The sequence below is a fragment of the Mobula birostris genome, chromosome 17, assembly GCF_030028105.1.
Source record: "Mobula birostris isolate sMobBir1 chromosome 17, sMobBir1.hap1, whole genome shotgun sequence".
Taxonomy (NCBI): domain Eukaryota; kingdom Metazoa; phylum Chordata; class Chondrichthyes; order Myliobatiformes; family Myliobatidae; genus Mobula; species Mobula birostris.
This window is the reverse complement of record NC_092386.1, coordinates 32,106,882-32,134,015: the sequence shown is the minus strand read 5'-3', so window position 1 is coordinate 32,134,015 and position 27,134 is coordinate 32,106,882. Positions and strand designations below refer to the sequence as shown.

The window sequence follows — 27,134 nt, the reverse complement described above, 5'->3', positions numbered from 1 at the left end:
ATATTGATTTAATGAACACTGATTTCTCCTTCTGGTAAAAAAAAATCCCCCCCTCTCCTCTTTCCCACTCTGGCCTCTTCTCACCTGCCTATCTCCTCCCCCTGGATCCCCTCATCCTTCTGCTATGGTCCACTCTCCCACACCTTTTCATTCTCGTGTCTTCTCCCTTCCTTTCCAGTCCTTAAGAAGGGTCTCAGCCCAAAATGTCAACTGTTTATTCAATTCCATATATGCTGCCTGACGTGCTGAGTTCGTCCAGCATTTTATGTGTTGCTCTGGATTTCCAGCATCTGGTTAATTTCTTGTGTTTGTTATTGGGTAGATGCATTTGATTACAATATCAATACTTCTTTCCATATTTCAATGATGGTGGTAAAAAGGTTAATCATCTGAAAATTAGACATATCTTAGTATTTGGACATTCTTAGATAAATTTCTACACTAGATATCAAATCACAGATCTACTGGAACATAATGGTAATGAAAGGAGACCTCAAGCAATATAGAAAATCGCTGACACATTCAAACACTTCTGAATGGTACATGAACCAAACCAAATTAGCTGTGCATTAGCTTTTCTGAACAAGGACACCAAAACAGGTTCCATAGGGTGAAAGTCAACTGTCCATTTCTCACCAATGATGCCCCCTGACCTACTGAGTTCCTCCAGCATTTTGCTTGTGTTTCACAGATGCCGCTTGACCAGCTGAGATCTTCCAGTATTTTGTGCTTTTGTGCCAGATTCGAGCTTCTGCAGTTTCACTTGTTGACCATTAGAATTCACTCTTTCTTTCTCTCTCCAAAGGTGTTGCCTGACCTCCTGAGATTTTGATTTTTCCCCCCGATATCTAGCATCTGCATTAGCTAGCTAATGGATGACTACTCAGTACATCCAGTAATTTCTGTAGTCAAGAGTGGTCTCCAAGATAGATGGTGATGAAGAAATGGTTGATGTACCAGTTCCTGGATTACAGATTGTTAATATTCTGTTGCATTTGATGATCACAGAACATGAGAAAAGCCACATTTTGGAATGTACAATTTAACCCATCTGGCACAGCTGTATTTCACAAAATGAAGATGTGGACTTTACTGCAAAAAGCAAGACAGTGGTTAAATGAGCCATGTTGTGTAATCAAGTAGACGACAACGTAATCTTCCAACAACTGAATCGACAAACTGAGGAAGAGCCAAGTCCCTGCTCAGTCCACCTGGTAACCTTGGCGATATAGACAGTAACATTTCATCAGCAAATGAAGGGTGGCTATTGATCATCATTATGAGGTCGAATGTCCAACCTGTACCTGCTGTCATGAAGCACCATGGAATTCAGATTCATTGTGGAGGTCTCCAATGCACATTTCCACCTGCCTTGAAAACACTATCCGTCATTTGTCCCACTGTGAAACTGAACATCAACCTAAGACAAGCTGCGAAAATATACAGACTAAAGCACCACACACAGTTTGGATTTACAAAATGGCAAGTCGTATTTCTGTTAACCCTTTCAGAAGCAATAATTAATCCATGAGGTGCAAGTAACTTAAAACAGACCAAAATACTGACAGAGTAAAAAGTCAGAATCTCTTCCCCAAGGCATGAGAGTCTAAAACTAGAGGCCACAGATTTAAGAAGAGAATGGAACGATTTAAAAGGGTCCTGAGGAACAGGTTTTTCACTGAGAGTGGTGGGTATATTAATCAAGCTGCCAGAAGAGGTGGTGGAGACAGGGACAATGACAATGCTTAAAACAATAGGAAAATTTTAGAGGAATACGGGTCAGATAGAGGTAAAAGAGACTGGTTTAGGTAGACACCTGATGGATGAGTTGGGCTGAAGGGCCTTTTGCTGTGCTCTATAATTCAATACCTCTATATAACCATCAGCGAATAGATTGAATACACAACCAACAGGATGAAAGCGTCCAGTTAGTAGTTTAATTGGGCATTGCAAATTGTCCTGTGATTATGCTAGGGTTAAATAGTTGGGTTATTGGGCTGGAAGGGCTTAGTCCATTCCGTATCTCTGAATAAAATAATAATATACCGTCTAACATAAACACGCACCTCAGACTTTATGTCGATCGGTCAGCCTTTAAGCTATGCTTCTCAGGGACTTGTGCTATTATTTTGTGACTCTACATGCTGGATCGTAACTATGTGTGCTGAGTGTGACTACAAAGGTACTGTGTTTTCTACCTTAGCCCCAGAAGAATGATGTTTTGTTTAGCCGTCTACATGTGGATGATTGAATGACAATAAACTTGAATTTACAGATGAGTTATCTAATAGGAACAAGCTATTACTACTTTTATTTTAATAACATTGCAGAAGGGAATCCCATTACTTCGTATTCGATTCTGAAGTATTTTACTTTTTCCCCATCAGGTATATAATTTGTGGTGCTCTTAGAAGAGTTTCTCAAAGCCTCTTTTTCTTTTGGCCACAAAACAGAAACTTGGTTTAAATTAGACAACTCAAATATACAGTTTCACTGCAGCTTTTGTTTATTTTAAATTACTGAATATTATTCCAAGAGTCAGTGGTGGTAAGGGTGAGCAGCTTCAAGTACCTGGACGTCAACATCTCTAAGGATCTATATTGGGCCCAACAGTTTGATGCAATCATGAAAGAGGCAGGCCAACAACTGCAGATTTTTACAGAGGTACAGGACCATAAGACATGAGCAGGATTATACCATTCAGTCCATCCGGTCTTCTCTGCCATTCCATCATGGCTGATCTCGGGTCCCACTCAACCCCATACATCTGCCTTCTTGCCACATCCTTTGATGCTCTGACCAATCAGGAAACAGTCAACTTCCACCTTAAATATACCCACGGTCTTGGCCTCCACCACAGTCTGTGGCAGAGCATTCTACAGATTCAGTACCCTGGCAGAAAAAAATTCGTCCTTACCTCAATTCTAAAAGGTCACCCCTCAATGTTGAGGCTGTGCCCTTCAGTTCTGGATACCCCACCACGTACGGTGGAGAGCGTTTTGACTGGTTGCATCACCACCTGTTATGGAGGCTCTAATGCACAGGATCACAAGGAGTTACTGACTAAGCCAGCTGAACTACTCTCCCCAGCAAAGGACATGTTCAAGAGATGATGCCCCAAGAAGGCAGCATCCATCATTGAGGACTTAGACAAACTTCTATAGATGTGTAGTGGAGAGTATATTGACTGACTGCATCACAGCCTAGTATAGAAACACAAATGCCCTTGCATGGAAAATCCCACCAAGAGGTAATAGATATGGCCCAGTCCATCACAGGTAAAATCCTCCCAACCATTGAGCACATCTACATGGAGTGTGGTTGCAGGAAAGCAGCATCCATCATCAGGTATCCCCACCACCCAGCTCATGCTCTTTTCTTTCTGCTGCGATTAAGGTGGTGGTACAGGAGCCTCAGGACTTGCACCACCAGGTTCAGAAACAGTTACTAGCCCTCAACCATTAGGCTCTTGAACCAAGGGGGATAAATTCTCTCGTCCCATCACTGAAATGCTCCCACAACCTATGGTCTCATTTTCAAGGACACTTCATCCCATGTTCTCAATATTTATTGCTTATTTATCTTGTTTCTTCTTTTAGCATTTCTACAGTTTGTTGCCTTCTGCACTCTGGTTGAACACCCTCATTGGGCAGTCTTTCATTGATTCTGTTATAGCTACTATTCTAAAGATTTGTTGAGTATGCCCACAAGAAAACAAATCTCAGGGTTGTATATGGTGACACCCATGCAGTTTGATAATAGCATTTACTTTGAACTTTAAGGGCCCTCACCATTCAGGACATGGCCACTTCTCATTACTACTGTTAGGGAGGAAGTATAGGAGCCTGTAAATCCACATTGAATAGCCTCATTATTCCCTTTTTATTCACTGTTCTCTTATTTTGAAATTTACAGTAATTTTTGGTCTTTGCACCGTACTGCGCTACAGCAAAACAACAAATTTCAGGTCATGTATTGCGATAATGATCCTGAGGAATATAATGTAGGTGATTTCAACTGCAGTAACTTCAACTGCTGCATTGCAACTGAAAGCAAAATTCAGTTTTCTCTGTCAGTGGTTAACACTGACAGAAGATTAGACCAAATTGCCCTTTGTCAGTATTTGCAAACTATTGAATAAACCTGGGCACAGAACTGAAGATCATCTGAAAAGATAAAGTTTGCTTGCTTTCACATAATTAGTAACCCCGCTACTCTCCATTTCCCACAGTAAGGCATTTGAAACAAAGTAAATTTGAGTTAACCTTGAATAGTTAATGTGTCGTATATTTCTAGAAATAAACTTACAAAATGTTGGTTTATTACTGTAATTTCAATGCATTCACCTCTGCACCAGCCAGTAATGTTACTGGTAATTTCCTTTATTCAATACATTGTCTGCACCGATCAACTGCTGATATGTCTTAAAAGACATGTTATGACAAGATCTAAACTTCATATTAATTGAATTTCAAAGGTATTTGAAGTGCATGAACAAAATCCTGAGCCCTTCTCCTCACCCATTCTTAACCATGTTTCATCCATCTCAACGGGTCTTCCCTGCTGCTGTTGGACTACAGACATTATGATTATTAATTTTCAATTTTTTTAAACTACAAATTTCCATTTCAGTTGCTTCATTGTATACTTTATGTGCTTTAAATGTCCTCTCAAGGAATCGTACTGCCTTAAGTGAAATGAAAATCAAAATAATCCCGGTCAAATTGCTGCAAATCGTGAGGTGGTGCCGACAAAATGCTTCCTTGTACAAGAGAAGCAGCCGGTGAAGGCTGAGAAAGGTAACCTACTCATTAGTGAGAAGTAAATTGCTGACCGTTATTGGAGAATTCAAACATCCAAAAGAGAAACAAACTGCAGCTTTAAATGTATGCCTTGTAGGAGCAAGGCGGAGGGCAAATGTAAAGAAAGTAAAAGCAAACAGAATATCCTGAAAAAGAAACGCTGAAGTTGCACACAAAGAGGTAAGGAGATCACTATTTGACATCCAGATGTAAAAGTAGAAAGTGCACCCACTAGTATTTTGTGTTGCTCTGCTGCATTCCCATGTTAAGCTTCATCTTTCAAACACTATTAATTCAAATCCATTTGTGCTACACATTTCTGCAATTTCTTCATTTAAATAATTCTGCCCATTTGTTCTTCTCTCCAAATTGAAGAACTTCACATTTTGTCACTGTTTTTCATTTGCCAACATTTTGTCCATTCAATCAGTAGCTCTGGACAGTGTTTGAAACATGCCTCTATTATCTCAGAATTCGGTTACCATACATTTATTTCCCTTCTTCTCCCAGGACAGTAGCCTACAATATAAGCAGCTGTGCCTCCAGTACCAACTCCTGTTGCCCCTCTGGTCACAGGTCACCTTCTGACAATGAATTGCCCCCACCCCAGCCCCATGCATTGATTCCTGCCTGTTAGTTGATCATTTATCCTCATCTCCAACACAGTTAGCTCGTATTGTGCGAACTAACATATTGTGAGAAATCTTGTTGAACACCAATTGATAAAAGATGCATCTACTGATTCCTTTCCATCCACTCTTAACAAAGCTTCCTGAGGGAAAAAAAAGCTCAATTGTTGCTGTTTTTGTAACTGTTTTAAACAATCACTGGGAAAGAAAGTTGCAACAGCAGGGATTCAAGTTTTAATCAGAGTATATTTTTCTTAATGCTAAGTGACAATGACATTATACAGAGGTTCTCTTGAAAGAATACTTCCTCCCTATTTCAAGGATTAGTAACTGTCAGAACCGCTTGGCCCCCTAATTAGCTCAATTCCACTAACAAATTTCAACATTACTGAAATACAGGCAGAAAACACCGTTGCTAGGTCGCCTCCATTTTTCAAATCACTTTTTTGAATGAGGAGTATATTTAGTTTGTAACATGGCTCCAAGCTAAGTGATTTGAGCCGCACTAAGTAAATTGTGTAACTTTCATTGCTGTAAAATGCAACATTGAGCAATTTCTCTTTAAGCACAATTCAAATAACAACCACCCTATTAAATTAAACACCAGAGTCACCATCATTTTTACCAATATCAAGATCACTTATCAAGTAACAATACTGAATGAATATTTATATGTAAATAGAACATTAATTTACCTCCAGATCCCAGCTGTTTGTAGAATCTATATTCCAAGTGAAGTTGTGGTGCCCTGGACTTCATTGGTTCCTAAGTGCAAAAAGGATGGGCTTATTTAAACACACAAGGAACATTACAGTGAACTTTGGTAATATTAGTACTGAAATCTTGCTTTGACACATAAATGAATCTGAGACGTTTTCACACAACAAAATGCAATGAGCGAAAAAATAATGTTGGGATGCTTTACTATGTTAAAGATCACTGTTTCAATAAGGTTAAACAGCAGTGTTTAAAGTAAAAACATCTGTACATGGAATTTAACACTTCCCAGTTTGCAAGTCCCAGGCACCAGATTACAGTAAAGATGCCCCACAAGAGGCTGCAGCACACCGAAGATATAGCACGAGTAGTTTCTAACACACTGCAAGATACTATTTTTAAGTAACCGGGCAGCAAAGCAGATTACATACAATAGCACAGGATGCATAAAATCTACGTTCAACAACAGAGCCTCTCCATTTAAGAGGAAACAAATGAACTGCTATTTCATTTTGCTTTTGATGCTGGAGTGTACTTCAAATGGTCAACAAAATAGCACAAGTACAGGCCATTCAGCCCATCATTTCTGTACCAACTATGATGTCAACTTAAACTGCGCACATGCGAGCAAGCAATCTGTATATCTTAATTCCCTGCCCGTGTGTGTCTAAAGGTTTCTTAAACATTGCTATCATATCTGCGTCCATCACTTCCCCTGGCAACACATTTTCAGCAACTACCACTGTGTAAAATAAAAAGCTTGCTCCTAACATCTCTTAAAATTTTACCCTCTCACCTTAAAGTTATGCCTCTAGTGTTTGATATTTCCACCCTGGGTTAAAGACTAAGCAACCCTATGCCTTACATAATTTAATACACTTCTATCAGGCTGACTCTCTGCCTCCAATGATCCAGAGAAAACAATACAAGGTTGTCAAGCCTCACCTTATAACTAACACTTTCTAATCCAAGCAACATCCTGGGAAAAAGTCTCCTGCATCTTCTCTAAGCCTCCATATCCTTCCCATAATGTAGTAACCAAAGCTGTGCACAATATAAAGAGCTTGACTGAAACGAAGTTTTATACAGCTACGACCATATTCCAAGTTTATAACCCACACTCGAGCCAAGAAAGGCAAGCACACCATACACCCACTTTATACCCCGTTTACTTCCAGTCAAGATGGCACCAGCGGACAATTCCTCTGGCAACATCTTCCAGAAAGCCAATCTCTTCAATTATTTCACTTTCTCTACATCTTCTGCTTGTTCATTTTGTCTTGATTGTGTTTCCCAGAATGAAAGGGTTATTATAAGAGGAACATTTGATGACTCTAGGCCTTTACCCGCTGGAATTTAGACGAATGGGGGGGGGGGCGGGATCTTATTGAAACATTTTGAATATTGAAAGGCCTGGACAGAGTAGATACGAAAAGGATGTTTCCATCATGAGAGAGCCCAGAACAAGAGGGCACACCCTCAGGATAGAGGGGCGTTCATTTAAAACAGAGTTGCAAAAAAATTTATTTCGCCACAGGTTGGTAAATATGCGGAATTTGTTACCATAGGCAACTGTGAAGGCCAGGTCGTTGGGTGTATTTACACTGCAGATTGATAGCTTTTTGAATGGCCACGACATCAAAGGTTATGGGGAGAAGGCCGGGGAGTGAGGCTAAGGAGGAGCAGGGGGAGGATCAGAATCAGGTTTATTATCACCGGCGTGTGTCGTGAAACTTGTTAACTTAGCAGCAGCAGTTCAATACAATACATAATATAGAAGAAAATAATAATAATAATAATAAGTAAATCAATATACAGTATATGTATATTGAATAGATTACAATTGTGCAAAACACAGAAATAATTGTATATTAAAAGAGTGTGGTAGCATTCATGGGTTCAATGTCCATTTAGGAAATGGATGGCAGAGGGGAAGAAGCTGTTCCTGAATTGCTATGATTAAATGGCAGAGCAGACTCAATGGGCTGAATGGCCTAGTTCTGCTACTATGTCCTACGATCTTATGGTTTCGGAAACTATAAGAGTCTTTGACATGCAGTTTGTAATTTGATCAAATGCACTAGCACTCTGTCCCCAGAGAGGACCAAGAAAACGAGCTGCCTTGTGGAGAAAACGACAGACTGGGTGTGGGGTCATGATCGACTCTATTTCGAAGCGTCAAGGAAGACTGAAGCGGAGGCAAATACAGAGGAGTCAGTGGTTGCTCTCCACGGAGGCCACAGGATCGACGATGGTCAGCGGCATTTGGACCCGGTGTGGCGGTCGCTCTTTACGGAAGGACTGAGTTCGTGTGCCTGCTCTCCTCCTCAATGCTGTCGGGAGGATGTTTTCAAAATGAGATTTATGTAGTATTTGGACTGTAGTTGATATCGGTCTTTTTCAGTTTTCTGTGTTTCCTTTCTTGGTGCTGATCGGCGGGTGGGCGATATGTTACTTTTCGTGCAAGGAAGAGGTTGGGGATTTGGGGTCTGATGTTCCTGTCTTCTCTGTGTCAGCGATCTGTTAGTTTCTGTGTGGGAGAGAGGGGGTTGGGGGTTTAATGTAATTGTTTTTTTGTGAGGGAAGGGGTTGGAAGTTTGTGGTTTTTGTGCGAGGGAGGTGGTTGGTGTTTGGAGTTTGACGTTCTAGCTGCCATTTTCCATGTGGGCGATCTGTTCGCTTTTTTTTGTGAGGGAAGGGGTTGGAGGTTTGTGGTTTTTTGATGTTTTAGCTTTTGCTTTCCAGGCGGGTGATCTGTTAGCTTTTGTACAAGGGAGGAGGTGGAGCTTGGGGTTTGCAAGTTTTGATCCTTTTCTATGTGGGGGGGGGAATTGACATCTTTTCTTTCAACAACACCCATGATTTTTCTGTACTTCTTGGCTATCTGGAGAAGACAGATATCACAGTTGTATTGAACGTGTATGTTTTGACAATAAAATGAACCTTTGAAACTTTGAACTTGTATGTTGCTACTCTCAGGGAGCTGCAGACTTGCACCCCACAATCCTGCTGCACTTCAGTCCAAAGAGTCCTGTCATGTATTATATACTTTCCTTAACTTGATCTCCTAAAGTGCGACACATCACAACTGTGTGTCCTGACGAAGGGTGTCGGCCCGAAGCGTCGACTATACCTCTTCTTGTAGATGATGTCTGGCCTGCTGCATTCACCAGCAATTTTTGTGTGTGTCCAGATTAAACTTCATTTTGCCATTTCTCTGCCCCACATTTCCAACAGCTTTGCATCTCACTGAATCCTTTGACACCTTCCTCACTACCCACAATTCTGCCAATTCTTATGTCATCGTCAAATGATTCAATCAACCCACCTACTGTTGCATCAAAATAGTCATGTACAATCGGAGGCCACTTTATTAGGTACTGCCTGTACACTGAGTGTACATTAATGGTTTTCTGCAGCTGTAGCCCATCCACTTCAAGGTTTGACATGTTCAGCATTCAGAGATGCTCCTCTGCACATCACTGTTGCAACACGTGGTTATCTGAGTTACCATCACCTTCTCGGCAGCTTGAACCAGTCTGGCCAATCTCCTCTGGCCCCTCTCATTAACAAGGCACTTTCACCACAGAATTGTCACTCGCTGGACGTTTTTTTTTGTTTTTCCACACCATTCTCTGTAAACTCCAGAGACTGTTGTGCGTGAAAATTGTAAGAGATCTGCAGTTTCCAAGATACTCAAGCCATCCCATTTGGCACCAACTACCATTCCACAGTCAAAGTCACGAGATCACAATTCTTCCCCATTCTTAAGCTTGATCTGAAGAACAGCCGAATGTCTGGACTATGTCGTCTTGCTTTTATGCATTAAATTGCTGTTACATGATTAGCAGATTAGATACCTGCACTAATGAGCAGATCTACAGGTGTACCCAATTAAGTTGCTACTGAGCATACATCACAAACAACAGAGAACCAAGCAGTGATCCTTGCAGAACACCCCAGATCACAGCTCTCCAAGTCAGAATAATATTGCCTGGTTAGAGCTGAACAGGACCTGAAATGTTACCTTGATTCAGATTTTTGAGGTTATTTTTGAAATATCCATCAGTAAATCTAATCAGACCTGGATGTTGTACCATTATCAATTCAATGCATTGAACATTTCTTTACAAGGTTTGCTCAGACATTAAAGGCAATTGCTTTTAGCTTACTTCACAATAGTACTACAGAAGGTTTTACTTAGCCTTGCATCACGTAATGAAGACTTAAATTAGCAAGTCACCAATGAAAGCCATAGTGATTGCATCTGTATTGGTTAAATTGCGCTGGCTGTTGCATAGTGCTTAAATTATAAGAATAGCAGTAAAAAGTCGACAACATTGATCCACAGCTCAAATCCCATCATGGCATCTGAGGCATTTGGGAAATCAAAATTTTAAAAATTGGTATTTAAGAAAAAGTTGTTCTCAGTAGCAGCTATGAAACTGTTTCTGTCCTTCAGGAGAGGAAATTTGCTGACTTTACAAACTTGTAACATGACTCCAGACCTGCCAATGTGCCTCAACGGCCTCAAGTTCAGGAGCTTCGGATGGAGAAATGTAACACCAAAGCATTGCGATCAAAATACAATGTTTCAAGCTGAAAGAGAAAGCAAACTGATTCAGCTTCTCTCCACAGTTCAGCTGTTTGCACAATGAGCGCCACAATGGCACAGCCGTTAGCGCACCGCTATTACAGCTGGGGTGCTGTTGAGCTCAGAGTTCAGTCCAGCGCCATTCTGTACGGAGTCCCTATGTCCCCCTTGTGGAACGTGTGGCTTTTCACCAGGTGCTCCAGTTTCCTCCCACAGTCCAAAGACATACCGGTGGGTTAATTGGTCATTGTAAATTGTCCTGTGATTTGGTTAGGGTTACCTGGGCTTCTGGGGTTGCTGGTGCAGCATGGCTTGAAGGGCCACCTCCACTCTGATTCACTAAATAAAATTTAAGGGTGCCTCACACAACGCCATCAAACTAGCTATCTGATAAATGCATTAGCTCTCTCCGGGCCAAAACTCCAACTTGCACTTAATTATCTATTTCCATTCAATCACATGTAATGTCTTGTGAAGGACCTTTTGGCCCAAGTTGTTACTTCAGTGCAAGTCTTCCTTAATACTGCAGTGAGAGAGAAAAATTCTGAAAAAACACACAACTTGGGTTAAATTATGACCCTACTGTAAACCATTTGGGAGGTGGCTTACAATCATTACCATTCACCTCTCTATTTGCTTCAAATACTCAATAAGAGAAAGTATTTAAACATTAGTGAACATCAACAAATAGTTAAACTGTATTTTCAGTTTCGAGGAGTAGATTTAGGATGGAGATGAGGAGGAACTGCTTTTCCCCAGAGAATAGCGAATCTGTCGAATTCTCTGCCCAATGAAGCAGTGGAGGCTACCTCAGTAAATATATTTAAGACAAGGTTGGAGAAATATTTGCACAGTAGGCAAAGTTAGGGTTTTGGGGAAAAAGCAGTAAGTGAAGATGAGTCTATTGAATGGCGGAGCAGGCTCAACGGGCAAGATGGCCTACTCTTGCTCCTATTTCTTATGTTCATTAAATTCAGATTTTATGGCAATGACCATTATGCTCCTCTTATGCTGAGTTGGGTTGTGTTATTTAATCACAAAATATATTTCATTTGGCCGCTTTGCACAAAGGAATTTACTCAAAACAATGATCTGAATTTCAACAATTCATTAAAACTGAATGTAAATTTTAGCAATACAGAAACTTGCTGGGTAAATGAACTGTCTGGAGTAACGAAAGCCAACACCAAACCATTGTCTGCCATATCCTCATGATCTGCTGACTGAAGCTGACCCACAGACCAATGTATTCATGAGGTCAGCCATGTACTGCTGGGAATGTTGGTAAATATAGTGCTTGCCTGCAGGGTCATTTTCTGTGCTGCCTGAAGAATGATATGGATTTGATTTTGAGGTATTGTGCTGGAAAATAGTAAGTTACTGACAGTTGTTATGCAGCTGGGTTGGGGGTTGGGGCCTGGAGACACAAATCCAGAAGTCAGCAACATAGATAGCCTTGTAGTCAGAGCTAAAGTCCAGAGCGGGGGGCCAGACGTGTTGAGAAGGTAAAACTCGGGTACAAGTTCTCACATCCATGGAGGGATTGGCTGCTATATGGCATTACAGTCTTAGCATTACTGTCTTCATAGGAGGTGTTCTTGCTATTCACAGGAAGTGCTTGCCCCTATCCCACACAATTAATAAGAATGCAGTCTATTTACATGATTCGTCTGAGCAAATGAATTACAGTCAATACTGGATTTGGCTCAAAACAATTAAAATATTGGAATTTTGAAACTACCTTCTTCGTTCCAGTTAGAATAAATTAATGAAGTGTTGGCTCAATGGATACTTTATTCAGCTGGGGGGCTATACTAATGAACTAGAAATCCAAGTGAAAATAATAATAACATTTGAAAACTAAGTTTTCAATTAAGACAGTAAAATCATCTTAAAACTACCAGCTGAAAATAAAAATATCAGATTCATGAGTGTTACAAAGAACTGTAAACTTTGGCTACCTAGCACACCACTTAAGTCATGCCAAAATACAACAGAATTTAAGATTAAAAGTTGATTTGAACATAACAAATTCAAGATTAATTTAAGTTCAATTCTCATTCAACCATACAGATGAATAGAGCCAAACAAAACAGCGTCCCTCCGGGGCCAAGCTGCAAAACACACTACCAACAAGCACATAGTTAGGATAGCAGAAAAACACAGTTACAAAAAAAATATACATAGCCCAAGTCCACGAGCGGCAAAATAATTGACCCAGGCATAGAAGCACATGGTTCCAAAATCAAGCCATAGGTCAAGTACTGTACACAATATAACTTCCTTCCCACCATTCATAGTTGAAATCTGGGGCATGGTAAAATATTCCTCATGCACCTGGAAGAAGGCAGCTTCAACAGCACACACCACCTGGCCCAGTTGACTGCCATCGCATCCACCAGCTTCAACATTCATCCATTCCACCGTTGTATCCCCAGTGCATCCATCACAAGCAGCACAACTGCAACGTACGAAGGCTTCTTCAACAGTCACTCCCAGCTCTTCCACCTACCCTCTCAATCACCATTTTGTGGCCAACTGAACTCTCAAATGATACTTAATTGCATCCACTCAGAAATGTCCATTTACCCTGGAACCCAACACGTTGTATCAGAGGGATAGGAAGGTAGACAGAGGGGGTGGTGTGGCTCTGCTGGTAAAGAATGGCATCAAATCAGTAGAAAAATGTGATATATATAGGAAGATGATGAATCCGTGTGGAAGAAGGACACTACCGTGGCTGACAAGTGAAGTCAGAGTCAAAGTAAAAGCAAAGGAGAGGGCATACAAGGAAGCCAGAGCTAGTGGGAAGATAGAGGATTGGGAAGCTTTTAAAAACTTGTAGAAGGTCATTAGGAAGGAAAAGATGAACTATGAAAGGAAGCTGGCAACTAATATCAAAGAAGATACTAAAAGCTTTATTAAGTATATAAAGGGTAAAAGAGATTTGAGGGTAGATATAGGACCAATAGAAAATGACGCTGGAGATATTGTAATGAGAGGCACAGAGATGGCAGAGGAACTGAATGCATATTTTGCATCAGTTTTCACAGTGGAAGACATCTGCAGTATACCGGACATTCAAGAGTGTCAGGGAAGTGAAATAGGTGCAGTGAAAATTACGACTGAGAAGGTGCTCAGGAAGCTTAATGGTCTGAGGGTGGATAAATCTCTTGGACCTGATGGAATGCACCCTCGGGTTCTGAAGGAAGTAGCTGGAGAGATTGTGGAGGCATTAACAATGATCTTTCAAGATTTGATAGATTCTGGCATTGTACCAGATGACTGGAAAATTGCAAATGTTATTCCACTATTTAAGAAGGGTGAGAGACAGCAGAAAGGAAACTAGACCTGTTAGCCTGACATCAGTGGTTGGGAAGGTGTTGGAACTGATTATTAGGGATGAAATCCTGCCTGACTAACTGACTGCAATTTTTTGAGGAAATTATAAGCAGGGTGGGCAAAGGAGATGCAATCGATGTGGTGTACTTGGATTTTCAGAAAGCCTTCGACAAGGTAACACATATGAGGCTGCTTAGCAAGATACGAGCCCATGGAATTACAGGGAAGTTACTAGCATGGGTGGAGCATTGGCTGATTGGCAGAAAACGGAGGGCGGGAATAAAGGGATCCTATTCTGGTTGGCTGCCGGTTACTACTGGAGTTTCACAGGGGTCGATGTTGGGAACGCTGCTTTTTACGATGTATGTCAATTATTTGGACAATGGATTAATGGATTTGTGGCTAAATTTGCCAATGATACAAAGATAGTTGGAGGAGCGGGTAGCATTGAGGAAACCACCAGCAGAGAGACTTAGATAGTTTAGGGGAATGGGCAAAGAAGTGGCAAATGAAATACAATGTTGGAAAGTGTATGGTCAGACACTTTGGTGGAAGAAATAAACAGGCAGACTATTATTTAGATGGGGGAGAGAATTCAAAATGTAGAGATGCAAAGGGACTTGGGAGTTCTTGTGCAAGATGCACTAAATGTTAACCTCCAGGTTGAGTCAGTGGTTAAGAATGCAAATGCAGTGTTGGCATTCATTTCAAGAGGTATGGAATATAAAGAGGCATGGATGTGATGTTGAGGCTCTATAAAGGCACTTGTGAGACCACACGGAGTACAGTGTGAGGCTTTGTGCTCATTTTATAAAGGATATACTGACAGTGGAAAGGGTTTAGAGAAGGTTCACGAGAATGATTCCAGGAATGAAAGGGTTACTATATGAGGAACGTCTGGCTGCTCTTGGGCTGTATTCCCTGGAGTTTAGAAGAATTGGGGGGGGGGGGGGGGAGAGAGAAATCGCAAAGAAGCATTCCGAATGTTAAAAGGCCTGACAGATTAGATATGGCAAAGTTACTTTCCATGGTAAGGGAGTCTAGGACAAGAGGGCACGACTTCAGGATTGAAGGACGTCCATTTAGAACAGAGATGCGGAGAAATTACTTTAGTCAGAGGGTGGTAAATCTGTGGAATTTGTTGCCACGAGCGGCTGTGGAGGCCAAGTCATTGGGTGCATTTAAGGCAGAGATAGATAGGTTTTTGATTAGCCAGGGCATCAAAGGGTATGGGGAGAAGGCAGGGGAGTGGGATGACTGGAAGAATTGGACCAGCCAAGAGTTCAGCCCTTTCAGTGCACTCAACATGTGTTTCCCTCTCTGATTTCCAAAAAGACCTTCCACAAAGATACCAATGTACACAAAAAGTATCATGAGTACCCGGCAACCCAATTGTTCACTTAACCTTCGACCTCTGTAGCCTAGGTTTGTAAAGCAGAGTTCCAAGTTTAAACTCCCAAGAAATGAATGACGGGCCATACTGCTCCCAGTGATTACTAGCACGACCCAGTATAGGTAGTAATCTTCCTCTTCCACATGGATGGAATGCTAGCATGGTCTAACAGAGGTGCTAGTTTTTAAAATAGTCACATTTGGAGTGGAGCAGGACACTTGGAGCTTATCCCAATTACGATGGCTGTACCTAATCATCATAAGCTACACAACCAAATTATATTCACGATTGCAACAGTTTAATCACATGCAAAGAAAAGCTTCTCATATTTTGATCTGCAAATATCAAAATGTAACAAAATAATCTCAATACATTACACTAAATACAGGACCCATAAAAACTCAGAATTTCTGCCACTGCTCATTAAATTCAGCCTTCTTTTCTCGTTCCAACCTTCATTCCAACCATGGCTGTGCTCATTTCTGAGCATTTTCAATTGATAATTGCAATCCCATCAGAAAGAACATATTAAGTGTTCACAGTTTATTCACCTTAAACATAAGAAACAGATGTAGGGGTAGGTCATTAAATTAACCATTAATTTTGCTATAAAATGCTTCCACCCAAAGAGGCAACAAGTTATATTTTTGTTTTAAAATGACAAGTAATAACATTAACACAGCAACTTCTTACATAGTAAAACATCCCCACATACTTCAAATAAAAAATTGGCATTAAGTTATACAAATATGTTGGTTTAGGAAACTAAAACCTTGCTCAAAGAGGTAGAAGATGGAGAGGAAACTGCCGTATACAGGAGGAGGAGAAATTGTGGATGAAAATATTAGTTTGAGCACAGTGGTGATGAAAATTGCGGTTCCTGAAAAAGCTGGTAAAATCTCAGGACATTGCATGTTAGCAGAGATTACCAAAGTTAGTGAGGAGAACCCGCAAAGCATTTGAGAACAAGGGTAAAATTGTAAAGACTGTGAGCCAATGTCAATCAACAAGCACAGAGATAATGAATATTGCGGAATACGTTGTAGAAAAATTATTAAAAATTTCAAAGCAAACCATTTAGTTTTGAAACAAGCAAACCAACCATTTGAGTTAAATAAAAGAGGTTTTCTGAAATATGCTGCAGCAACTCAAGGCAAATCCATTTATTTGGTCACAGTGATTTGCCACATCACAGTTTCAAATCTGCCAGCTTAGACCTCTCCTGGCTCACATTTGCTCGGATGCTGCATCTTAAAAATAAGTAGGAATTCAAGCAAAATTTACATACTCAAAATATAACTGAGATGCAAGAATCGAATGTCTTTCATCCAAACCCCAGAGTTTTGTCAGAATGTTGAGGTTTGAGTGCAGAGGAAAAAATTGTTCACGCTAAAACTTGATTTTTAGATCAAGTGATTTTTAAACAAAAGATCAGAAAGAGTAATACACAATATTAAAATAAAAACAAGCAGGAAATTAATCTGGGCCCAGTGCCTGCAGCAGCAGAGTAATAATTATTATCAACTTACCAATTTAATTGCCACATATTCATTTGTGTACAAGTTTTTACCTTGAAGAAAACAAAGGAACAAGAATTAGACACACTTAACATTTTGGTTCAAATATGACATTTCAATATCGTGAATAAAATTTGTAAGTAACTCAAGGCCCTATACATTCATTAATGACACTTCCAAAATACCTTCCCCATTTTGAAAAGATAGCAAGAATTAGTGTGCATCGTCAGAAAACCCATCACACTAGACCGGAACTCCCAAACTGGGGGCCATTATATATTGGAGGCTGACCTGTTAGATATTATTATGAGTATGAACCCTTCAATGTTGGAAGAATTTCTAATTTATTATTACAATGGGATAAGCATCCTTTATTTAAGATTAAACAAGATTGGGAATAGGAACTCAATTTGACTTTTATGACGGAGGATTGGACGCGGATTCTGAAGCTGGTTAACTCTTCTTCGATCTGTGCTAGTCATTCACTGATTCAATTTTAAATTGTACATTGTTACCATCTGACGAAGGAGAGACTGTCTAAAATATTTCCTAATGTTGATAGTTATTGTGATAGATGTAAAACTGAGACCGCTACACCGACACACATGTTTTGGTCTTGTTCTATACTGAAACAGTTCTGGAAGTCAGTTTTTTCGACAATTTCTAAAGCACTTAAAATTAATTTACAACCTAACAAATTAACTGTGCTTTTTGGAATAATTCCTCTAAATATCCGTGGTATCTCTGTGTCTGACCAATATGTTATTGCATTTGTTACACTGATAGCCAGGAGGGCCATTTTGTTGAAGTGGAAGGACACATCAGCTCCCACTTTGTCACAATGGTTCTCTCAAGTGATGCTATGTCTTAGTTTGGAGAAAATTAGAAGTCAAACCTTTGAACCTTTATTTGATTTTGAGAAAAGATAGGGTTCATTTGCTCGTTACTAGCATTTGAGTTAATTGACAGATTTTCTTCACGATCTAATTGTAAATTTCTGGTATATTTTTTTTCTTTATTATCACAAAAATTTTTCAGTCTTTAAAGTAATGTTTTTTTTCCCTTGAGACATTGTAAGTGTTGTTTACTTCAATGTACTATTATTTGAATAATAACAATAAAAATATTTGAAAAGGACAATCTGGGGTCCATGGTCCCTTCAGTTAATGTTAGGGGTCTATGGCATAAAAATGGTTGGGAGCATCTGCACGAGACCAAATGCATTCTGAAAATCCATTTATCAAGGCCAGTTACACAGAAGTGATGATGAGAATATGATTCTAGAATCCCTTCCCTCTGTTTGCACAAAACAACTATCAAATATCACCAAAAAGCACAAGAGATAATTTAACAGAATTTAGAAGTAGAATCAGGTTTAATATCACTAGCATACGTCGTGAAATTCATTAACTATGAAATAAATATTAAATACAGAGAAAAAATGAGTTACATTAAGTATATATGTCTATTAAATAGTTAAGTTTAAAGAAGTAGTGAAAAAAATAACAGAAATATAAAAAGTAGTGGGGTAGTGTTCATGGATTCAATGTCCATTCAGAAATCAGATGGTAGAGGGGAAGAAGCTGTTCTTGAATCGCTGAGTGTGTGTCTTCAGGCTCCTGTGCCTCCTTTCCGATGGTAATAATGAGAAGAGGACATGCTCTGGCTGGTGGGAGTCCTGAATGATGGACGCCACCTTCCAAAGGCACCGGTCCTTGAAGATGTCTTGGATAAGACAGAGGCTAGTACCCACAATGGAGCTGACTAATTTTACAAGTTTCAGCAACTTACTTCAATCTTGTACAGTAGCGTCCCACCTGCCCCCCTTCCCCATACCAGACATGCTCTCCAAAGTACATCTGCAGAAGCTTGAGTGTTTTAGTTGGCAAATGAAATAACAAAATATTAGTAGTAAATAATAGTAGTGATGGGTTTCAGTGGAAGGATTAATGCAATTATTTGCACTTTGCTATAACATACTGCAACATTTTGGAAGTTGTAGACGTTAGGTAAAAAGATGCATTATTTCAACTCAAAATATAGTTGGGACAGAAAAGCAACTAGCAGTCAGATGATAAGAATGTTACAACGAATTTGTAGCTGTTGGAAAATAAATTTAAAGCCAAACATCACTGTTGGCAGTTTCATGGTTAACTTCTCAGTTATGTGCTTGAAAAGGAGCAGGTAGATTATATAAATGAAGCCACAATTAGTCAGGAAGATAAGAATAAAAAGAAAAACTGGAAGCACTCTACAGGAATGGTAGCACCCAAAAAGCAATGGAACTAAAGTACAGGATTCTTGATCAGGAATAATCAGTATGGCTTTGTGCATAGGAGGTCATGCCTGATGATTTTTTTTTTAAATGGAGTTTTTCCAAAGAGGTAACTAAATAGATAATGTAAGGGCAGTGAATGTTGTAAAACTGAACTTCAGTAAGGCATTTAATAAGGTTCTACATGGCAGGCTGATCTCAAAGACCAAGTCACATGGGATTCAGGAGAGCTAGCAAGGTGCATTTAGAATAGACTTGATACGAGGCAGAGGATGATGGTTGAAGATCAACTCTCCGACTGGAGACTTGTGACGAGTGGGGTGCCACAGGGGTCAGTGTTGGGACCTCTGCTATTCACTACTTATGTAATTAGCAAGTTTGCTGATGATACTGTACTGAGGAGTCTTATTGGTAGTGAAACAGGTTACAATAAATTGCAAATGATCCTGATCAGCCAAGGAAAGGCTGATGGATATGTGTGAGGTGATGCATTTTGGACAGTCAAACCAGACTAGTACTTATAGAGGGTATGGCAGGACACTGATAAGTGCTGTGAAATAGATTCTGGGAGAACAGTGCACAGTTCACTCTAAATGGCCATACTGCAGACAGGCCTTTTGCTTGCTGGCCTTCATCAGCCAGGGCATCGAGTTACGCTGCACTTCTACAAGTCACTGGCGAGGCCACACTTGCAGTATTGTTATAGGAAAGACACTGTCAAAGTGGGAAGATTGTAGACGAGACTTAAAAGGATGCTGCCTGGATGAGAGGTCTCGAGTACAGGGAGAGGTTGGCAACCCTGCATCTTTATTCCCTGAAGAGAAGGAGAATGAGGGGGTGATGTCACGTCAACATCTTGGAGAATATGCCCTGGGTCAAACACATTGACATAATCATGAAGAAGGCACATCAGCAGCTCTATTTAGTTACAAGCTTCAGGAGACTGTCATCCAAGACATATACATTTCTATAGATAGGGAAGTCCAAAAGTAAAGGGCACAGGTTCAAAATAAGCAGAGAGAGATTTAAAGAGGTAACGTTTTATTTTCTCCTCGCGGTTCCTGGAATGAGCTGCCAGAGGAAACGTTAAAAGCAGGTACATTTGCAACATTTCAGAGGTATTTGAAGAGGTACTTTGAAGGGTTTTGGGCCAAATATGCACAACTGGGACAAGCACGAAGGATGCTAAAGTCAGGCTGGAGCAGCTGGGCTAAAGGGCTTGTCTCCATGTTGTATGACTCAACAATTCAAATAAAGAAAAACAATCTAGTGCTTTCTTCCCGGCATATATACAAAATAAACTCTTCTCGGCCCACCAGCTGCTACAAGTATCGATTGTAAACAATGCTTTGATGACACACTAAGAAGATAGCAGAGTTTGTCATCGAAATGTCACTTATAATTGATACCTGTACACAGCTGGAAGCCCAAGAAGAGTTTATTCACAATTCAAATAAAACCTTCTTAAATACTTAGATTATGAAGAGTGAAGAAGGGGTGTGAGGCAGGAAAATCAGTGCTATTAGTTCGCACCGAATGGAGGAAAAGAGAAAACAAGTTTATCAATTTAGCAAGGGAAATAGAGCATGAAAAGATGAGTTACTTATAAACAGAAATACAAATAAAGAGCGGGCAACACAAAACGTGGGAATACGCAAATCACCAAGGAAATAAAAGACGAGGACACAATAATTATCTTTTTAATCCTTTCATTGGAAGTGGGTGCCAGAGGCAAGACTAGCAATAGTTACCTGTGTTTCATTAAACTCCAACCAAGGGTTTTGACAGGCCACTTCACAGAGTAACAAAGTGTTCAGTAATATTGCTGTGGGTCTCATAGGTTGGAAACGGGTAAAAGTGAAAGTATGTTAGGGAATCAAAGAGGCTTTAATACCAATCCAGTACTTCCATGGTTTCTGCTACTGATACCATGTTTTCTTTTCCATCCAACTCCAGAATAATTTAATTTAACCAAATTTAAATTATCCAGCTGCCAGGTTGGCATTTCAATTTGTATCCCCGGATCATTAATCTAGGACACTGTCTGCTAATCCGCTCACATAACCACAAGCAGCGCACACAAAATGCCAGAGGAACTCAGCAGGCCAGGCTGCATCTATGGAACAGAGTAAACTGTCGACATTCCAGGCCAAGACCCTTTGACACCACTTTATCCTTTCATTTTGCAGGAGTGTTAACAAGCTGTAAATTAGACAAGAATGGAAAATATGTACTGAGATGTAATATACCAAGAAGATGCTTTAAAAAAAGTAATTTGGTAAGGAGGCAGAATACATTGTTTAAATAAAAGGAACACATTTAAGAGTGAAAAAAGTGTACAAAAGAGGACTTTTGAATCAGTTATGGTGCATTCGAAGTTGCACAAAAATAAGCTTGATGTAGCATTTTATAATGCCTCTAACTTTTGGATAAACAGTCTGCAATCAGATTAGAAAGCGAGTGAAGCTAATAATACCTTTTGTCGAGGGACACAAATTATAATCTCAATCAATACAATTCATCGAGAGATGAAAATGGAATTTTTAAAAATATCCATCTTTAATCAGTGCATTAGCTGATTTTATATGGCTGAAGTACTGATGGATTCGATTAAGAGTTGTGACGCAGATCAGCTGATGAGTTTTAATGTGCAATGTGTCTACATGACCTGAGCACAAGATTAAGATTCAACCAAAGACAAAAAAGCACTAGCATATCAAATTGGATTAGCTGAGGTTTTTTTTGAGAGAGGAAAGGAGTGATCTGACTGCGAAGAAATAAAGCTGGATGTATGACATTGTGGGTAAAGATGCTTCTTCTGGACTGAAAGAGTCAGGAGGGAGACAGGTAGTACAATGAGGTAAGGGGCCACGGGTTTGGCGAGCGCTGACAAAAGATTGATGCATCCAGGTGAGGAGCGTTTGATTAGCAGATGGAGTCAACTGGGGCAGGGTAAAGTGAAGATAGTAACAGATAGCTGAGATGTGGTATGTGTGGACAACAAAGAACAGGAGATTATGGAATCTGATATGAGCTGAAAGTTAAGAGTGGAAACAAATGAGAGAGCGATGGTGGGCAGACGTCAAAGAATCATATGCAAGTTCCAGGGGATGCTGAGATGAAAGCTAAAGACCAAGGGATTTCTATCCATGTTCAGTCAGCGGGGAGGCAAGGTGAGACCAGAAGTTCAGGTAATGGACAAGATACACATGTTAAGGAATAAAGTGCTACATGCAAAGGCTAGTGGAGTGAAAAAGTATCTCCAAGAAATAAAAGAAACCAGTATATAAAGAATTGAAAACAATACAAAAGAAATTGTTAAATGAGTTAGTAAACGTGAAGCATATGCTCTAAGAGAAAATAAAAAATGACTGTTTATAGGATAATTCAAACAATGTAAAACCTACTAAAATGAAAAAAAAACTACAAAAATGCTAAAAATCGAAGAAACAAAAAGCAAGGCATGTAAATACTTAAGATTAAGGATTAGCGGGCAAGATAAAGAGAAAAGATAAATTATATGACAAGTATGTAACTAAAAAGAGGAGACTGGGTTCCACATGGAAAAATCCAAATTTCTAAGAAATACTCATGTAAGGTGACTAACTAGTTAGCACTTACAAAATATAGCAAATCCTGCAGTATACTGTGAATGAGCCAATCAGTGCTATATTAGAGGACAAAAAGGAAATGTCAGTTATTGGTTAGGCTATAGAAAGACCAAAGTCCCAAGCCCAACAAATTATATCCAAGAACAAACAGATAAATGGAACAGGAAAATTTGATTAGGCTCCAAGAACTACATTTCACACTACAATAGATATGTGCCAGAGGAGTGATGAGTAGAGAATGCCATATGCATTTTTACAAATACAGGCAGTGTACATCTGGATACAAGTCTAATTATCTTAGCATCTGAGTTAAGGAAATTGCTGGTGTCCTTTGTTTCAAATGAAATTACCACGATCTTCATGAAGTACACTTGGAAAAGAATCATGCCTCACGTCTTACAATGGACGCAATGCACATTGAAATATTCTGTGGAAGCTCTTAGCATATGAAATATTCTGTGGAAGCTCTTGGGCTATAAAATTCAGAAGGAGGATTGTAAACTGGGATGAATTATAGCCAACTATAACCAGCATGTGAAGGCAGACTCCAGCGGATTGAGCGGACAAGACCAATGGAAGGTCCAACAGTCAAGAAGGCGGTCTCTGCATGCGTAGTGGAACGTGTAGAGCAGGACAAGACACAGAAGACATCCTGGTCATCCACTGTGCCTAGTCCCATCTCCAGCCATCTCGACTCTGTCTTGCCACTGGATCCAGATGGGAATTGGGACTAGAGAGTGAGGTTGACGTTGCGCAACTCTCCCTCACTTAAATCCAAATCATGCGCTAATCTTGACACCCCATCATAATGGTGTCAAGGTCCTCACCGACATTGACGATGAACAAACACACATGGGTTAGAGCAATATCAAAATTTCCATTTAACATTACAAGAGGAGGAACACTTACTGTCGTTAAAGAACAAATGAAAATGCAAAGTTTAAGAACATCAATGTGAAAGAAATGGCTCAAACGGTGACACAGTCTGTCTGAGTTCGCTCACTGCGGAACAATAAAGGAATTCTGAGGTACGTAAGTGAGGAATAAAGAAAACGAGGATGCAGTAAAAAAAACTCTAATGGTCTTCTATATTTTGTCACAATAAGTATGGAATATAAAAGTGGCAATGATGGGCCCATGCAAAAATCTTAATAGGAGTAACTCAGAATTAAATGCAAATATGTTTCAGAATTTTCTGGGAAGCAATGAGTTCTAATTTACAAAAAATGTACTTGGGTTTTGAAAAGGGTTGGAAACAGGTGTGAAGATCAGAAGAAATACAAATGCTAAAGTAGTACAAATTATGGCTTAATCCACAAGAAAACAATGAAAGAATGGGATAAACTGAAAAGCAGCACACCACTTAAAGTAATTATATAATCAATAAAGAGATCATGGATACCCAATTTTTATCCAAGTCATTCATAACAAAAAATAACAAACTTTTTGACAGAGATATGAAGTTTCCTAATACAAGGACTAAATTGAGTTCAAGTATTTATTTTAATGCCATCACCTGGAGTTAAGTAATTTTGAGATTCAAGTATTATTTTCATGGAACTTGTCAAGTTTCAACAGATGTAGATGATTCCAACAAAATTAATCAGAAAGTAATGCACACTGGTTATCCACCGTGTCAGATCACTATTTACTATCAGTGACACAACTATTCAGGCCAACAAGTTCAAAAGTATGAATAAAAGCAAGTAAAATTACTCCAGAATTGGAAAATAAACTTCTGGTCCTAATTCATCATCTCACAGCTCCAGTAACTCCTCATCTATTTCATCTCCAAAGAGACTGGTTCAGAATGCCCTCTTCCTATTTGGAAAGACTATATTGTGCATCTACTTCTCAATTCTCCACTCAGTTAACAACATCTCCACTTTTACACTTCCCTTTCCTTTTCAGATTTTCTTTTTCAGATAATACAGCAAAGGAACTATTTTTGGTTCACATGATGTTGTTAACTTTTCCATTCATATCATTTCTCAGTTAGTGACTGCGATGATGACATACTTGTTAAGTGAATACACAAAATTTACTATTGCCCAAGTAAACAAAGAATAATTATCACCATTGAACATTTCTCCAACTATCATCCTGCTAAATAAAAATGGCTTGTTCCTAGTTTTTTTTAATTCTCCTTTAGTGATTTACATCCAGAGTCAATTTCTGTTACAGACTTAGTAAAGTGCCATGCTTGTCACAACATGTCCAAAGTAAATTTATTAAAGTATATATATGTCACCAAATACAACCCCGAAATTCATTTTCCTGTGGGCACATTCAATAAATCCATAGAATAATAACTATAACAAAATCAACGAGGCACCGCCCTAACTTGGGCGTTCAACCAGTGTGCAAAAGGCACAAAATGTACAATACAAAAGGAAATAAATAATTAGTAAATAAGCAATAAATATCTAGAACAGCGGTCCTCAACCACCGGGCCGCGGACCGGTACCAGGCCGCAAAGCATTTGCTACTGGGCCGCAAGGAAACGATATGATTTGGCGATAGGAGTCAGCTGCACCTTTCCTCATTCCCTGTCACGCCCACTGTTGAGCTTGAACACACGCGAAGTCATTAACAGCACGTCATGCATGTCAGCGCGGGAAGAAGATCAACTCCTCGAGCTTGCAAATGACGGCGGGCTGAAAAGTATGTTTGACATAACATCTCTGCCGGCATTCTGGATCAAAGTCAAGGCTAAATTCCTGAGACAGCCACGAAAGCACTGAAAACGTTGCTTCCATCTCCAACATATCTCTGCAATGAATGCAACGAAAACTAAATTGCGGATTAGACTGGACATAAGGAACCCCCTTCGAGTATCGCTGTCTCCCATCACCCCTCGATAGGACCGTTCTGTTGCAGGAAAACAAGCCCAGGGCTCCCACTGATTCAGCGATATTGGTGTGTTACAATGATTTTATATGTTCATACGGGGAAAATATGTGCCGTGTGTTTAATATCCAAATATTACTTAAAGTGTTATAGTGACTTATATAACCATATAACAACTACAGCACGGAAATAGGCGATCTCTGCCCTTCTAGTCCATGCCGAAAGCTACTCTCACCTAGTCCCACCGACCTGCACTCAGCCCATAAACCTCCATTCCTTTCCTGTCCATATACCTATCCAATTTTTCTTTAAATAATATCGAACCTGCCTCTACCACTTCTACTGGAAGTTCTTTCAACACTTACTTCAAGCTCCCCATCCTCTCCTGATGATTGACTTATCACTATGTACATGCGAGGAAAATATGTGCTGTGTGTTTAATATTAAATTCGTTAGATAAACCCTTTTAGAAACGAAATTGAGTGCATTAGCCCCTTATTACCAATATTCCAGTCGTGATTAACACCCCCAAACCCCCCCCAAACAGAATCGTCAAAAACGATTTGCAGAGAATAATATCAGCAGGTACACGCATACCCAGGTCACGCATGCGCACTGGTGCCCGCGCAAGGCTTCATGGTCATTGTAGTCTTTCTCGGGGTAAACACAACGTATTTTTTGACTGCTACTCTTGTCCATTGGCAACCCTCCCCCCCCCCCCCCCGCCCCCGGGTCGGCCGGTCCGCAAGAATATTGTCACTATTAAACCGGTCCGCAGCGCAAAAAAGGTTGGGGACCCCAGATCTAGAACACGAGATAAAGAGTCCTTGAAAGTGAGTCCATGGGTTGTGGGAATACTTCAGTGATGGGGTAAGTGAAGTTGAGTGAAGATATCCCCTTAGGTTCAAGGACCTGATGGTTGAGCGGTAATAACTATCCCTGAACCTGGTGGTATGAGTCCTGAGGCTCCCGTACCTTCTTCCTGATGGTGGCAGCGAGAAGGGAGCATGTCCTGGGTGGTGGAGGTCCCAGATGATGGATGCTCCTTGCCTGCCAGAGCATTTCATGTAGTTGTGTTCAATGGTGGGAAGGGCTTTACCCGTGATGGACTTGGCCATATCCACTACTTTTTGTAGGATTTTCCATTCAAAGGCATTGGCGTTTCCATACCAGGCTGTAATGCAGCCAGTCAATGTACTCTCCACCACACATCTATAGAAGTCAAGCTGAATTTTCACAATCTCCCAAGGAAGTAGAGGCACTGCTGTGCTTTCTTCGTAATTGCATTTATGTGCTTGGCCCAGGACAGGTTCTCCAAAATGATAACACCAAGAAATTTAAAGTGGCGACCCTCTCCATCTCTGTTCCTCCAATGAGGACTGGCTCTGGTTTCCCTCTCCTGAA

General features: G+C 40.1%; 1 protein-coding gene across 3 annotated transcripts in view; it reads right to left on the bottom strand.

Annotated features, from left to right (window-relative positions):
- Nucleotides 1-27,134, bottom strand: part of LOC140211593 (casein kinase I) — a 236,406-nt gene that overhangs the window by 160,485 nt on the left and 48,787 nt on the right. For all 3 annotated transcript variants that reach the window (XM_072281476.1, XM_072281477.1, XM_072281478.1), the window contains exons 3-4: nt 17,007-17,047; nt 6,127-6,196 (exon numbers count right to left, since the gene is read on the bottom strand). In XM_072281476.1, the coding sequence (XP_072137577.1) occupies nt 6,127-6,196; nt 17,007-17,047 (111 nt within the window). The remainder of the gene's footprint in view (nt 1-6,126; nt 6,197-17,006; nt 17,048-27,134) is intronic.